The 13,967-nt window shown below is 51.2% G+C and overlaps 3 protein-coding genes across 3 annotated transcripts; 1 reads left to right on the forward strand and 2 right to left on the reverse strand.

Moving 5' to 3' along the window:
• Window positions 1–2,668: 2,668 nt before the first annotated feature.
• Window positions 2,669–5,444, forward strand: KVR01_003342 (uncharacterized protein). Its single transcript, XM_044785240.1, has 2 exons — window positions 2,669–5,025; window positions 5,095–5,444. The coding sequence occupies exons 1-2, from the start codon at window positions 3,040–3,042 to the stop codon at window positions 5,182–5,184; spliced, it is 2,076 nt and encodes a 691-aa protein (XP_044648357.1). The 5' UTR covers window positions 2,669–3,039; the 3' UTR covers window positions 5,185–5,444.
• Window positions 5,445–5,643: 199 nt separating this feature from the next.
• Window positions 5,644–8,369, reverse strand: KVR01_002693 (frequenin). The gene is made up of 5 exons (XM_044792336.1): window positions 7,534–8,369; window positions 7,306–7,346; window positions 6,812–6,897; window positions 6,179–6,474; window positions 5,644–6,064 (listed from the first exon to the last, which is right to left on the reverse strand). Exons 2-5 carry the CDS (start codon window positions 7,314–7,316, stop codon window positions 5,885–5,887), a joined length of 573 nt encoding a protein of 190 aa, XP_044647708.1. The 5' UTR covers window positions 7,317–7,346; window positions 7,534–8,369; the 3' UTR covers window positions 5,644–5,884.
• Window positions 8,370–8,973: 604 nt separating this feature from the next.
• On the reverse strand, window positions 8,974–12,486 carry KVR01_003896 (DNA replication initiation factor CDC45). Its single transcript, XM_044787273.1, has 3 exons — window positions 11,215–12,486; window positions 10,067–11,148; window positions 8,974–10,008 (listed from the first exon to the last, which is right to left on the reverse strand). Exons 1-3 carry the CDS (start codon window positions 11,995–11,997, stop codon window positions 9,267–9,269), a joined length of 2,607 nt encoding a protein of 868 aa, XP_044648911.1. The 5' UTR covers window positions 11,998–12,486; the 3' UTR covers window positions 8,974–9,266.
• Between the last annotated feature and the right edge of the window lie 1,481 nt (window positions 12,487–13,967).

The raw sequence follows: 13,967 nt of genomic DNA on the forward strand, positions 1-13,967 counted from the left end.
ATTACAATATATTTACATTATAATATAATTTAAGAATAATTTTAAGTTTATATTTTATAATATAATATCCCTTTAAATTCTTTTTATTTAACTATAATTAGTGTTTACCTTATAGCTACTAACCCCTATAATATTACTAATCTATCTATATATTATATTATTATAATAATTAATAAGAGTTACCTCTTAAAATAAGCTATAAGTTTAAAGGCTATTTAAATTTTATATACTTTTATTTCTCCTTATCTCTTAGTTCGTTATTAAACTAGGTAATATAGGTAATACTTAAGTATTAAATACCTATTAATCTAGAAGTATTAAGTAATTATTTAAACTAAAGTATTTCCTTTAATTTTACTACCTCTTATATTAATTCCTTTATAACCTTTATAATTTAAAGTAAAATCTCCTTAATAATTATTAGTTTTTAATATATTATTTAAAGCTTATTATTATCCTTAATTTTAAGTTATTAAATATACCCTAAAATATATTTTTAATATCTTTAAAACTATAATCCTTAATTAAAACTCCTTTAATTAATATTTTTTTAAATTAAATAAATAATTAAATATTTATTTTTAAACCTAATAATTAGTTTTAAAATTTATATACCCTTTTAAAACAATAAAATATATATATAGTTAGTATATTAACTCCTTTATCTATTCCTTTATATATTAATATAATAGCTTTATAACTTTTACTATAAACTCTTAAATTATTTTTATAGGGTATTACTTTAAGTTAAATACTTTTATTTTAATATCTCTATTTATATTTACCTTTTAAATCTTAAAATATTTTTAAAAGTAGATAAATAATATTTTACTTTTTTATTAAATATTAATTATAAAACTATTTAATTTTAATATTACTTTAAAGGCCTTAATAGAATACTACCTATATTTCCTCTTTATACTCCTTTATTAGTTAACTTATACTTATATTTATATATTTTAAGCTTTTAATATATTTATATAGATTTTTATTTAAAATATTAATAAAAGTATTATTAAAAATTAAAATAAATAATATTTTATATACTATTAAAGTAGGGTTTAAAGTAATATAATAATTAAAGTAATAAATAAATATATAAAATTAAATAGACTTTTAATATAGAAATTTATTTAAATATTACTAAAAGATAGAAATAGAAATAGTAAATTAATACTTTTAAATAATAAAATAATACTTTCTAATAATAAATTAATATACTATTATATATTTTATATACTCTTAAATATTAATCTAATAGTTTACTTTAAATACTAAATTTAAATTCTTTTATTACTTCTTTTAATAATATTAACTATATAATTATTAATTTATTAATTAATTAAAACTATATTCTTATTTTTATAATATTTTATATAATTAAAATTAATAAATAATAATATTAAATACTTAATAAATATTAAAAATAAAGAAAATATAATTTAAAAGTAAATATTAAGTTTAAACTTACTAAAACTAAATATCCTTAAAGGCTATAATAAAATAAATATTAAATTATTATACTAATAATATATATATTAAATAAGTTTAAAAATAAAATAATTATAATAAAAGTTTTTATATAATTTTTAATTTTAATAATTTAAGTATAATATAGGGCTATTATAATAATAAAAAGGGGTTATTAATAAATAAATTAGGTATCCTTCTCTTAAAATACTTATTACTTAATTTAAAAATTAATATATACTTTTAGTTTTTAATTTATATTTTCTAAAATAATTATCTATCCTTTTAATTAATATACTTAAATATAATTTAAATTCTAATCTTATTACTAATAAATATAGAAAAGTAAATAATTATTAAAAAAGTAAAAGTATATTATAGTGTTATAATACTAAAATAAAACTAGCTAATTAGGAGAGGAAGTAGTTTCTCCTAGAGGAGGAACCCCTCTTCCCGGATAGTGCACGGGCTACCTCACACTTCCTACTATACTTGGCCGTCGTCTCCGAGCAGTGGGCACCGGAAGATGGGGACTCCACTAAGAACTTGCATCTACAATATGATTTATTATTAGAGGTACTATGTAGTACTGCGAACAATTTTTGTCTGGTCTACTCCTTACTACCGCGCAGCATACCATACCCAGCGCACGGATTGGTCCGAACAATGGGCGTCTGTTCTGCACTTGGTCAGGGGCAGGGGAACTAAAGCAGGCCGTTGGAGGCGCAGGACAGAATTGTTGAGGTCGCACTCTGCACTGTTCATCTCGTCACGGGATTGGAGAAGTCGCCTCTGGCCGAGGTTCTGACGCGGCACAAGAGACATGCCCTCGGTATTCACGTCGTTTGCAGGCGGGTACTTTGTGGCCCCGGCCACCGAAAAGCCAAAGTCTTCACCAGGGAGAACACGATGTCCTAGCATATGTGAAATTTGAGATTACACAGACACGTGGACGCTGAGCCAACTGGAAGTACTGGTTGTGTACCTAGGCAGACAATTGGCTGTCTACAGTCTACCACGTAAGCGAGCCTGCTGCAGCAGACTCGTCACTGCTGCATCTGCACCTGCAGTATTGCAGTATTGCAGAATCGCACGGCTGGTCGGGGAGGTACCGTGCAACGGCAGGTGCTCTCCAATTGCAGACTAGACTAGCCCGAGCTTGGACATGGATAGCATTGGGGACGTCATGTCGACCTCTGCCACATCTTTGCCTTGCCCTGCGGGAGCTCGAGCCAACCCTGGTACCCGGCACTGCTAATAACTCGACCTGGACCTGGACCTGGAGCTCTCGTCCTGACGTCTCGCCTGTCTTGTCTGGTCTCTTGCTCGGCCCAAATTGGTAGCCTGGTCTATTTGCCTTTCGCTTTGCTCAACCTCTTGGCAGACTTGGAATCTTCTTCATTCCTCTCCCCCTCCCCAATTGCTCCTCCCACCCCCATCTCGCACCCCTTTTCTGCTTCCTCTACACTCCTTCGGCCACCTCCTCTGGCCAGTCCCCGAGACAACGCCACATTTTGCTCCCCGCCCTTCCCCCTTTGACGCCCTCCTCTGTGATACCCAACCATCATCATGGTTAACATTGAGCCACGCCTTCAGGCGAAGCCCCCATTCTCCGTCGAGGTCCCCGGACAGAAGCCCGTAGAGGGCGAGACTACCATCCGTCGCCTCCCGGGCTCCGTCCCCGACCTTGTCGCAAAGCCCGCCCCAAACATCTCCACCGTCTACGAGCTCGTCCGCGTATCCGTCGAGAAATATGGAAACGCAAAATGCATGGGCTCGCGGAAGCTCGTCCGCACCCACCAGGAGACCAAGAAGGTCAAGAAGGTCGTCGACGGGGAGGAGCGCGAGGTAGACAAGCAGTGGACCTACTTCGAGCTCAGCGGCTACGAGTACCAGACCTACTCCGAGTATGAGAAGCTCGTCCTGCAGCTCGGCTCCGGCCTGCGCAAGCTGGGCCTCGAGAAGGAGGACAGGCTCCACATCTTCGCCGCCACGAGCTCGTCATGGCTGGCACTGTCGCACGGCGCTTCCTCCCAGTCCATGCCCATCGTCACCGCGTACGACACCCTGGGAGAGGAGGGCTTGCGCCATTCCATGGTTGCCACCAAGGCCAAGGCCATCTTCCTCGACCCACACCTGCTACCGACCCTGACCAACGTCCTCAAGGACGCGACCGAGGTCAGGCATGTTATTTGGAACAGCCAGAACGAGCTCAAGAAGGAGCATGCCGAGAAACTCACCGCCGCGTACCCCAACGTCAAGATCATCAGCTTTGACGACCTGAGGAAGCTGGGCGAGGAGAACCCCACCGAGCCAGTTCCGCCCAAGCCTGAGGACCTCTGCTGCATCATGTACACCTCAGGATCCACCGGCACGCCAAAGGGCGTCCCGCTCAAGCACAGCAACGTGATTGCTGCCGTGGCTGGAGTCAGCGTGGTGGTGCAGCCCTTCATCGGCCCGGGCGACGGCCTCCTGACCTACCTCCCCCTGGCGCACATCCTGGAATTCGTGTTTGAGAATGCTGCCCTGCACTGGGGTACCACCCTGGGCTACGGCAACCCCAAGACACTCTCTGACGCTTCTGTACGCAAGTGTAACGGTGACATCCGAGAGTTCAAGCCCAGTGTCCTGGTCGGCGTGCCCGCCGTGTGGGAGAACGTCAAGAAGGGCATCATTGGCAAGGTCAATGGGGGAAGCCCCATTGTCAAGAACCTCTTCTGGGGTGCACTGTGGGCAAAGAGCACCCTCATGAGCTACGGCCTGCCGGGCTCCGGGATCCTGGATGCGGTGGTGTTCAAGAAGATTAAGGAGGCTACAGGCGGCCGCTTGAAGTTGTGCCTGAACGGAGGAGGTCCTGTCGCGAAGGACACGCAGCGGTTCATCTCCATGGCTATTTGCCCCATGATTATCGGCTATGGTTTGACGGAGACGACAGCCATGGGCACCCTCCAAAACCCTATGGAGTGGACATCCGAGAGCATTGGTGCCATGCCCGCGTCTGTTGAGGCGAAGCTGGTCGACTTCCCCGATGCCGGCTACTTCGCTACCAACAAGCCCCATGCGCAGGGTGAGGTCTGGCTGCGCGGACCCAGCATCATGGACGGCTACTACCAGAACGACAAGGAGACCGCCGAGGCCATGACCTCGGACGGATGGTTCAAGACGGGCGACATTGGCGAGTTCGACTCGAACGGCCACCTTAAGCTGATTGACCGCAAGAAGAACCTGGTCAAGACGCTCAACGGCGAGTACATCGCCCTCGAGAAGCTCGAGTCTGTCTACCGGTCCGCCCACGTGGTGGCCAACATCTGCGTCTTCGCCGACGACTCAAAGGCCAAGCCCATCGCCATCATCGTGCCCGCAGAGCCGGCGCTCAAGAAGCTGGCGTCCGACAACGGGGTGCAGGGCTCCTCGCTCGAGGAGCTCGTTCACTCCAAGAAGCTGAACGGCGTGGTGCTGAAGGAGCTGCAGAACGCCGGGCGTGCGGGCGGCCTGGCAGGTATCGAGATCATCGAGGGCGTAGTCCTCAGTGACGAGGAGTGGACACCACAGAACGTATGTACCCTCGAACCGTCCTCTTCATGTGTGGTCTGCTTAAAATTGATGCTGACAAACTTGACACAGGGCCTCGTGACGGCGGCGCAAAAGCTGAACCGGAAGGGGATCGTGAAGAAGTACCAGAAGGAGATCAACCAGGCCTACGGCTCGTCCTGAGCGGCTCTTCGACTCTCCCTGACATAATCTTTTTTTTGCGCGTTGCAAGTGTTTATATTTACCGAGGCTCTTGGGCCTCCTCGCGACCGGACTCTTTGTTCTTTTTGGATGATCAGGGTGGAAGGTTTGGTTTAGCGGGGTGTTTGCTTTCTCTCTTGACCGCAATGAAGGGTACGCGCTACAATGTAATAAGCAGTAATATCCCATCATGATTCTCAGGCTGGGGAAGGAAAAAGAATAACTAACTGGACTGGCGAGTGATTCGTGCTCGTTGCTCGTGGTGATCGTGACATGGGCTCATCCGGATGCGGCCGAAGACGGTATATATATACATATGTGTGTGTGTATACGTGCAAAGTGACCGGGGCTTGAGAGCTTCACTGTCACCGCACCGTAGGCGGCTGCCATGCTAAATCGTGTAGCGAACCTCCGAGACATTGTTCAGCATGTGCTCCTCGATGAACCATAAAAAAGCATGTATTTGCTACGATAGACCCAAGCTAGGGAAGTTTCTGAGAGCGTAATTTCAGATAAAAGAACAAAAAGGCCCTCCTGCCGTCAGCCCTTCCCCAGGCTCTCAATTCGATCTCGACCTCTCCAACCGTACTCGTCCCTTTGGCCCTCTCCACGCCAGACGGACCCCCGGCAGCATCTTCTCGTACACACATATCTGCGCAAGCACCTCCGGGGTGGGGGGGCGCTAGACCAGGCCGTCGTATAGCGACAGCGCCGAGACGATGGTCTCGTCGCGTTTGCTGCCCTCCTTGAACTCGTCCATGTCGAGGCTCCCGTTCTCGTCCTTGTCCATCATCCGGAAGATCTTTTTGACCCGCTTCTCGGGTGTGTCCTCGTCCTCCGGCAGCTTAACCATAGAGCCGACCTGTTCCAGGGCACGTCTGTTAGCCAGCGAGTCCAATAATGATACCGATGACAATGATAGTCGACCTGACGGGGCAGGGCAGCAGTTCAGAAAGGCGACCACGTTGTCGCGTACCATCTTGTAAATAGCCTCGACGATCTTGAGCATCTCGTCGTAGCTGATCTTGCCGTCGCCGTCAATGTCGTACAGCTGGAAGGCCCAGTCGAGCTTGTCCTCCATCTTGCCCCGGGACGTGACGCTCAGCGCGCAGATGAACTCCTTGAAGTCGATGGTGCCGGACTTGTCGCTGTCAAAGACGTTGAACACGTAATCTGCAAAACTCGACGGGTCGCCGAACGGGAAGAACTGCCGGTAGATCTTTTGGAACTCGTCCTTGGTGAGCATGCCCGAGGGGCAGTCCTTGAGGAAGCCTGTTTTGCGGGGTTCGCGCGCGCGCGCGTCAGTGTCAGCCCACACCCATCTTGAGATTCTGCTGTGCGTCTTTTTTTTTTTTTTTGCGCGTGTGTATGTATGTACGTATGTATGTATATCTGTATGCCCGACGTGGTGCGGCGGTGGTGTTGCGCGCGCGCCGTGTCACAAGGCCTTCGGGGTGTTCTTTGGTGGTCTCGCTTTCCCTGAGACACTAGGAACCCCCAGGCAGGGTGGGGACGGGGATGAGGAAGGGGCGCGAGGCTCGTCGGCGGACGTCATGTCGGGCGGACCAAGCAGGTTGGGGGAAGGGAGGGAGGGAGGAATTGTGCGCACCCTTGTACCATTGTTGCAGCTCCTTCTTGTCAAAGTGTGTGGACTTTTGCAGTTCGGCCAGCTGCTCTTGCGAGAGCTTGGACTGTCTGTTTTGGGGGAGTCTAGGTCAGCCTTGCCATGATGATCCGAGGCTGATCGGCGCGGATGGGAGGGAGGGGTGGCGGGATGATGGGCGCGACGATGCGGCTCGCGGTGAGCAGGCGGGAGGGGATGGTCATTGCGTCAATGGGGGGAGCGAGGGAGGGGCAACTCGAGCTCGAGGGGCTGTGGTGGTTGTGGTTGTGGTGGTGGTGTATCCCTGCGTCTTGTGTCGAACGTCGATGCCCATGCTTGCGGTTTCGCGGTGCGGTGTTTTAAAAAGGGAACCGCCGCGTTGGGATTGAATCGCATGGTTCCGGAGCCGCGTATCCTCCAGCTCGACCCGGCCAACTGCAGAGCGTGTGCCGGGGGACAGGAAGCGGCTCGCAGAGAGAAGGGTGAAAAGGCAAACTTACGATTTGCCCATATCCGAAGGTCGTCAGCAGCACTGGCAGCGCTGACGGGTGGCAGTCAGTGTCAGAGGGTGTCTTGGGATTGGGACTGCGACTGGACTGGGAATGTGTTGATGCGTTGATGTGTTGGAGAGGGCGAAGGGGGGCGCTTATTTGTCCTGCGACGACGAGGCTCGCTGATGTGTGTATGTATGTATGTAGTAGTAGTAGTCAAGGTACTGACTGACTGACTTGATTTGTATGTGCAGTGGGCTGTAGGTGGGCTAGATATGTCTCTGGGAGAGGGAGACAGACCCTGGACCGTGTGTACCTGCGTACTCGTCCTGGAGGGGTGGGTGTGTTGCTGCAGCAGGGCGTGGGCGTGGGCGTGGGGCGTGGAGACTGACTGGCTGGCTGGCTGGGCGGATGCAGGCAGGACCAGGCTCGCGGCTCTGGGGATGATCACAACAAGATTGTCTCTCTCTGTTCTGCTGGCCGACTTGGTTGGTGAGAGGGAGGAGGATGCAGGCCCGGGACAGGAGGAGCAGTTGCGCCGCTTGGGGGGGTAATCGTGGTGGTGGCACCGGTGGAGGTCCTTTCTAGTCCTCGTTGCTTGGTAAGGGTGAATAACAGCCCGGTCACCACAAGGCGGGCAGGCGTCGACCAGGGGGGGGTCACAGGTGTGAGGGAATGGTCAAGCTTACCACCAACAGGGGGGCTCTGGGCATCCTGGTCGGGGTCCCTCGGCCGATGTGCTGGGCTGGCTGGCTGGTGGGATGGTGCAGCAGTTAAGGGGTACGTCAGTGCCCCTCTCTTCGCCGCCAAAATAGCACGGGCAGCTGCGTTGGCCGCGAGAAAGCACCCTAATTAGCGCCGACCCATCCAGCCAGTGAGTGGCCCAGCGGCCCAGCAGCCCAGTTGGCCAGTGGCCCAGCCGTGCGTGGGTTCCCGGGTTCTGGGTTCTAGATCGAGTCCGTCGTCGAGCCGCTCCCCCTCTGGGCTGGGCTGACTGGGATCCAAGAAACAACATATGAGGGAGCCAGCCGGCAGTGCACTTGTCCTTCTCCATTCTTGAATCACCAAAAACACCGTCACGGAAAGGGGGGGGGGGCGACAAAGATACGCCTGGCTTATCGCCGTTGGCCTCTGGGATTTTTAAGGTTGCCGTGCCTGCATCTTGCGCCTCATCCTGTGCGACCTTCGTCTTTGTTCGCCCCTCTATGCCAGTTCCATTCGCCTGGGTGCACACACGCACAACACCCACCCCCCAGCCACCGCGGCTGCCGAGTCGGGCCCAGCTGTCAGACAAGCTTTCTGCCCAGAAATCCACGTGCCTCAGATTTCAGATGTTTTGAACCATGTTACATATGCACTCAACTCTGAGAGAAGTACAAATACTCCCCACACGCATACCGCTCACCTCATATGGCCTATACTGTCTGTGTGTCCCATTCGTCAAGCTTGTGTCGCTGTCAGTGCAAGGCCGTTGGTGGACAGGGCTGTCCATTACCGCCCCCATATCGCAAGTGTCAGCCATATCATATATTTATAGCCTTGGACAACACGTACATATGCACATGACGGATCAGGTGACCCAAAGCGGACGACAGCCTCATGTAGACATTTTCTATTAACAGCTAAGCCAGACCATGGCGTGGTGGTATCTTAATCAAACGGTGTTAAATATATACGTGTCTCTGTGTGTATACATGTGATCTTGCCTCATCATGCACCCGCTCACCCAATGATTCCCACCACCGCCTCCGCCCATGCTGCCAAAATGGCATTCGGCACAAGGCAGAGCAAGAACAGCCACCCGCCCGCCACCTTCCACCCGCAACGCAACATGATCGTGCATGAAAAAAAGGTCCATCAACGCCTGGCTCCTGGTACCGGAATGCCGATTATCACCCAGCTATTGGCAAGAGAATAGCAAAAGAGGAAGGGAGAAAGGTCCAGAGGCGGGCCGAACCACAGCTTTTTTTTTATCCAACCACGGCCTTCGAGGACAGGCTCTCCAGGAACCCCGAGAGGTCATCCTTCCTCACCTCCACCACACAGTGCTCGAAGCTGTCGATCCGGACGCGGGCGTTGGTCTCGGCGACCACGTCCTGGAACGCCACGCCGAACCGGTTCAGCCCGAAGCCCCTGCCGCGGGACTCGCTGTCGTCATCATCCTCATCCTCGTCGTCCGAATCTGACGCATCAGAGCCCTCCGACTCGGTCTCGTCCTCCAGATCATCCTCGTCTTCACCTCCGGCTGCCCGCCGGGCGGCCCTCTGCTGCTCGCGGATCTTCTGCTTGTTCCGCCTGCTCTGCTCCTTTGCCTTGGCCTTCTCCTGCTTCAGCTGCTCCTTCTTCTTGGCCGCCTCCCTGTCCAGGAACGCCATGTCAGGGCCGCCGCCGCCGCCGGTGCCGACGACAACGTACACGCCTCGCTTCTCGTTCAGGCTGGCTACCACCAAGGGGGTGCCGCGACCCGCGTGGGCAAGTTTTCCTGTCGAGTCCTTCTCCTGCTCCGACAGGGCCTCGCCGATCCAGAGCGACAGCTTGGTGAGCGCCCCCGGGTGGTTGAATATCGACGCTTCTGCGCTGTCCTTGACGATGCACATGCGGAACGCCCGAAGATGTGATATTTGCTTCTTCTTCAATACAGCGGTGCCGGTATTGAATATAGCCTTGTGCAGATACTGTGCCGTTGGAAGGCCGGCCTTGAGCGCTTCGACGCTGCGGATTGTCAGCCCTTCAAAGTTCAAGTAGTGCCCCGAAGACACTGATCACTTACTCTTCAAGCGCATCATACGCGTCCCAGAACCTGGAGACCCACTCTTCGCCCTGCGCGGCAATTTGATCAGCGCCGTCGTCGACGCTCTGCTGTGATGCTCCTTCCTGCGAGACGGAGCTGGGCAACGAAGCATGCCTGCCCACCTCCAGGAGGGCTCCGACGACCACGCCGATGTCCTGCGCGCTCAGGGTGGCGCGCCAGCCCCAGCTCCGGACGAAGCCCCAACCATCTTTCGCACCCGCGCGGTCCTTGCCGTCTGACTCGACGGTAGGCACCATATCGTCGAGATTGTACATCGACGCGTATTTGAGCAGCTTGGAACGCAGCTCCCGCTTCAGCATCATGTCCATGTGCGTGTAGCTCTGCTTGCACTGAATCAAGCTCACGCCCATCTTGGCGAGGAGCTTGTGAAGACGTTTCAACCCGTTCTCGCTGTATGTCTTGAGGCGGGAGAACATATAAGGCGAGTGCAGCATGCTGTCGTAGAGACTCCAGTGCCTGATCAGCAGGAATCGAGGCTCGGGAGACAATCGGATGCTCATGTCTTCGGGACTCCTTGCCGTCGTGGGTATGACCCCCGTGGCTTCTAGCGCCACTCTACCATTGGCAGTCTCAAGCGCCGGGGGATTGAGACGGCGAACTTCGTCGCGTAGAAGTTGTCGTATCCTGGCGCCGCGCATGCCCAGCCACCCTGACGTGTTTTTGGACTCGGAACTCCTCATGGGCACAGCAACGCCAGCCGATGATCGCCCATACAGCTCCATAGACGTGACACCGACGATTGCCAACCACAGTATGTCGTTGTCCTCGCGGCCCAGTTCCGAAGCCAAGGAGTAGACCATGGATGAGATGGGCTCTGAGTACGACGCGCCGATACGGTAGTAGTCCCGCAGAATGGCTTCATTCTCTCGCCTCATGCGGAGGAGACGCCTCCTGAGTGTGCGGACCGAAGGTTGTTTCGGCGGTTGCGCGGCAGTAGGTGGATCATCACCCAGACCATCCGAGGACATGAGAGCCTGGTCGCGTAGGGATAGCAACCCACGCTGTCTTGGTCTCTGCGGAGACTCTGGAATGGGGGTGGACTGTGCGGGCGGATTAGTTCCTGCTCTTGGGGGGCCTCTTCAAGTTGTTTCGGCATGCACACTCACAGAATTGCTCCTCCTCCTCTGGCGTGGCCGGTCGTCGTCGTCGTCGTCGCTGTCGTCGTCCTCGTCCGGGTCCGACCAAGATTTCCGCTTTTGACCAGCCCGCGGTGACGACTGGAACAAATCTTCCTCCGGCTCGTCCTCGCTCTCCGAATCGCTGTCCCCCAGGTCCTCGCCATTATCTTCCACGTCAGGCATCTCCATGAGCGCCAGGTACGCGTCTCTCTGTGGGCCGAGCTCGTCTTCGATGTCGCCGTCGTCGAACACCACCACACCTCCCTTGCCAGGTTTATAAGCGCGGTCGATCCTGCCAGCCGTGACGCCGATGGGCGTTCGCGTCTGGTAACTGGAGCTGCCGTCAACATCGGGCTCGAGCGGGAAGCCTCCAAACACGTTGCCCAGATTCCAAGGGCGGCGTGAGTCCAGGACCCAGACCTCGACACCTCCAAAGGTCGTCTCTTCGCCCTCTGGTTCAAGGCCCAGCACGGCGCCCAGGTCGACCATGCCTCCAACGCCGAGGCACACAACAATCCCTCCGGCACCTCCATTCTGCTGCATAAGAGGGCTCACATGCTCCCTGCCGATGCGCTCCAGATCTCCATAGCCGGCGACAGGTTGGATCTTGTGTGGGATATAGTCGTTCTTCAGGAGCCGGGTGAGGATTCTGCAGCCGCAGAGAGCGTCGGGCTCGAGGGCGACGAGGATGAGAACGGGCGGCGAGAGCGGGTGGCATGTGCTCTGCAGGTGCAAGTACAGTTTCGAGATCAGGGAACGCGGTAGATACATGGCTAATTATTGAAGCTTGACGCGTCTGTTGAATTTCATTGCAGCTTCATAGGGGTGTAGTGCCAGGGAAGTTAAAGGGATAAGCAGGTGACCGTCACGGGCGACGATCGGCGTCCCAATGGCAACCTTGTCGAGGTCGGAGAGGCGAATTGTGGTCGAGTGTGGTGAAGCCGGAGAGGAGAGGATGCGGACGGGGTGAAGTGAACTTGGACCAGATGCGACGCGTCTTTAAGGCCTGGCCAAGTCGAATGCAGAGAGGTATGTACGATGCTCGCAAAGGGATGTCTTTTTTACTGTCAAGAAGCGTGTGGTCTATGAATGCCTCGTGCGAACAGAGCAGAACAGACCGGACGGAACCAAATTCAAGGAGAAGTTGCCGCTCGCAAAGAATGGTGGGGCGGGTGTGGAAGCTGTTTACCTGGGTTGTGGGCATGGACTAAGACGCGGTCGGCTTCGGCGAGACGCGTTCTTCTGTCAGCTCACCCCTGGGACGTCACTCGGTACTTTAGAGCACGTACCAGCGGCCGTTGTCCCAGAGAATCGGGACCCCTGCTAGGAGCCGAACCGATGGCCGCCAGCCGCCAGCCGCCGGAGGCCCAGGACTTCAACATCACCTTTGCACGTCTCACACAATTGAAAAGAATCATGGGCTTTGCAACAACAGGTGGCTGCAAATCAGTCCGGGATCATCGTGACTCCAATTTCCGGCCCACATTGAGAGCTTAAAGACGAACTCACAGCTGCTTCCGAGCGGGTATTGCACTCTTCCACGACCGCTACTGTTACGATTGCCACGAAAGAACCTGCTTTGCCTTGTCATGAAATTCTGTCGATTATGTGCTGTTCCAGAATTGAAAATGGTGCTGTGCTGATACAAGATGGGGAAGAAGATTCGCATTGGACTTTTGCGTAGACTCAACTTTTCAGAAGGTCAGGTCGCGTTACGGACATCGCAATCCCCTGCCCTATTCCAAAGGAATGCATCGAGGAGAATAATGAAGTTCTTGCATTCCTTACGACTAAATGTCAAAAGGGCTACAACTTGGCAAGATGAACCACCAGCTAAGGATCCACAGAGCCCACAGGCTCGAGACGTCCTAGCAGGATGTGAACGGAATCGTTCCAAGGCCAGTGTCTCGATCCCAAAAAGATACGAGGGCTGTAATGCCCCTTCATAAGGAACTCAATTAGAAAAGAGCAGAAAATTCGCATCCAATCTCTCTGCCACTGCTGGCGCCTGTTGTCTGCTTCTTCATCTGACAGGACAATTCTGGGCATTCACCTGGATGAGTGACATGTATACCTCCGTATGGTGCCTTGATCGTGCAGTCGACACTGAAGTGCGAAGGGTTCATAAAAGATCTGGGGTAGGACTGTCATTTGATATGTGACCGCTGTTCTTAAATAATCCAGCGCCATCGCCGTTTGGCAGCTTCACAACTTACTTGTGGTCATTTGTTGGCTTGAAGGTCAAAATCAACACATCTTTCCTTGTTTATCTACTATTAATTTTTAGCAGCAAGCAGGGAGAAGAGATCTTGGGGATGTGGAAGATCAAAAAGGCAAAAAGACCCTCCGAAGAGTCAGAAAATACCTCCGTCCTTTGCAGACCATCGCTGATATTTTACTGGTGCCGACTCGGCTTGAACTTGGCATCATCAGCGCCGTAAGTCGAAACTTGACGCCTAACCAAATGGGCCACCTTGTCGGTAGTTTCCTGATGGAACTCACTATTGATGTAGTCGTTGTGTTGCAGGGGTCTCTGCACCAAGACTGATTGCCTGGAACCTCACCCCGAGACTCCAGTGTAAGTGTACCCCCAGGCCATCTGCTGCATTGGTGCCAACTGACGAGGGCAGTGGATCTACAATCAGGTCAGCTGGACTTGTTCCCATCAGGAAGAGAACCTGGAACTGCACATAGAGCAAGCTTTGCAACTTATTCAATCCAATCTGCAGAGGGCCAAACTT

Source organism: Diaporthe batatas (assembly GCF_019321695.1).
Source record: "Diaporthe batatas strain CRI 302-4 chromosome Unknown Contig00003, whole genome shotgun sequence".
NCBI classification, from domain to species: Eukaryota; Fungi; Ascomycota; class Sordariomycetes; order Diaporthales; family Diaporthaceae; genus Diaporthe; species Diaporthe batatas.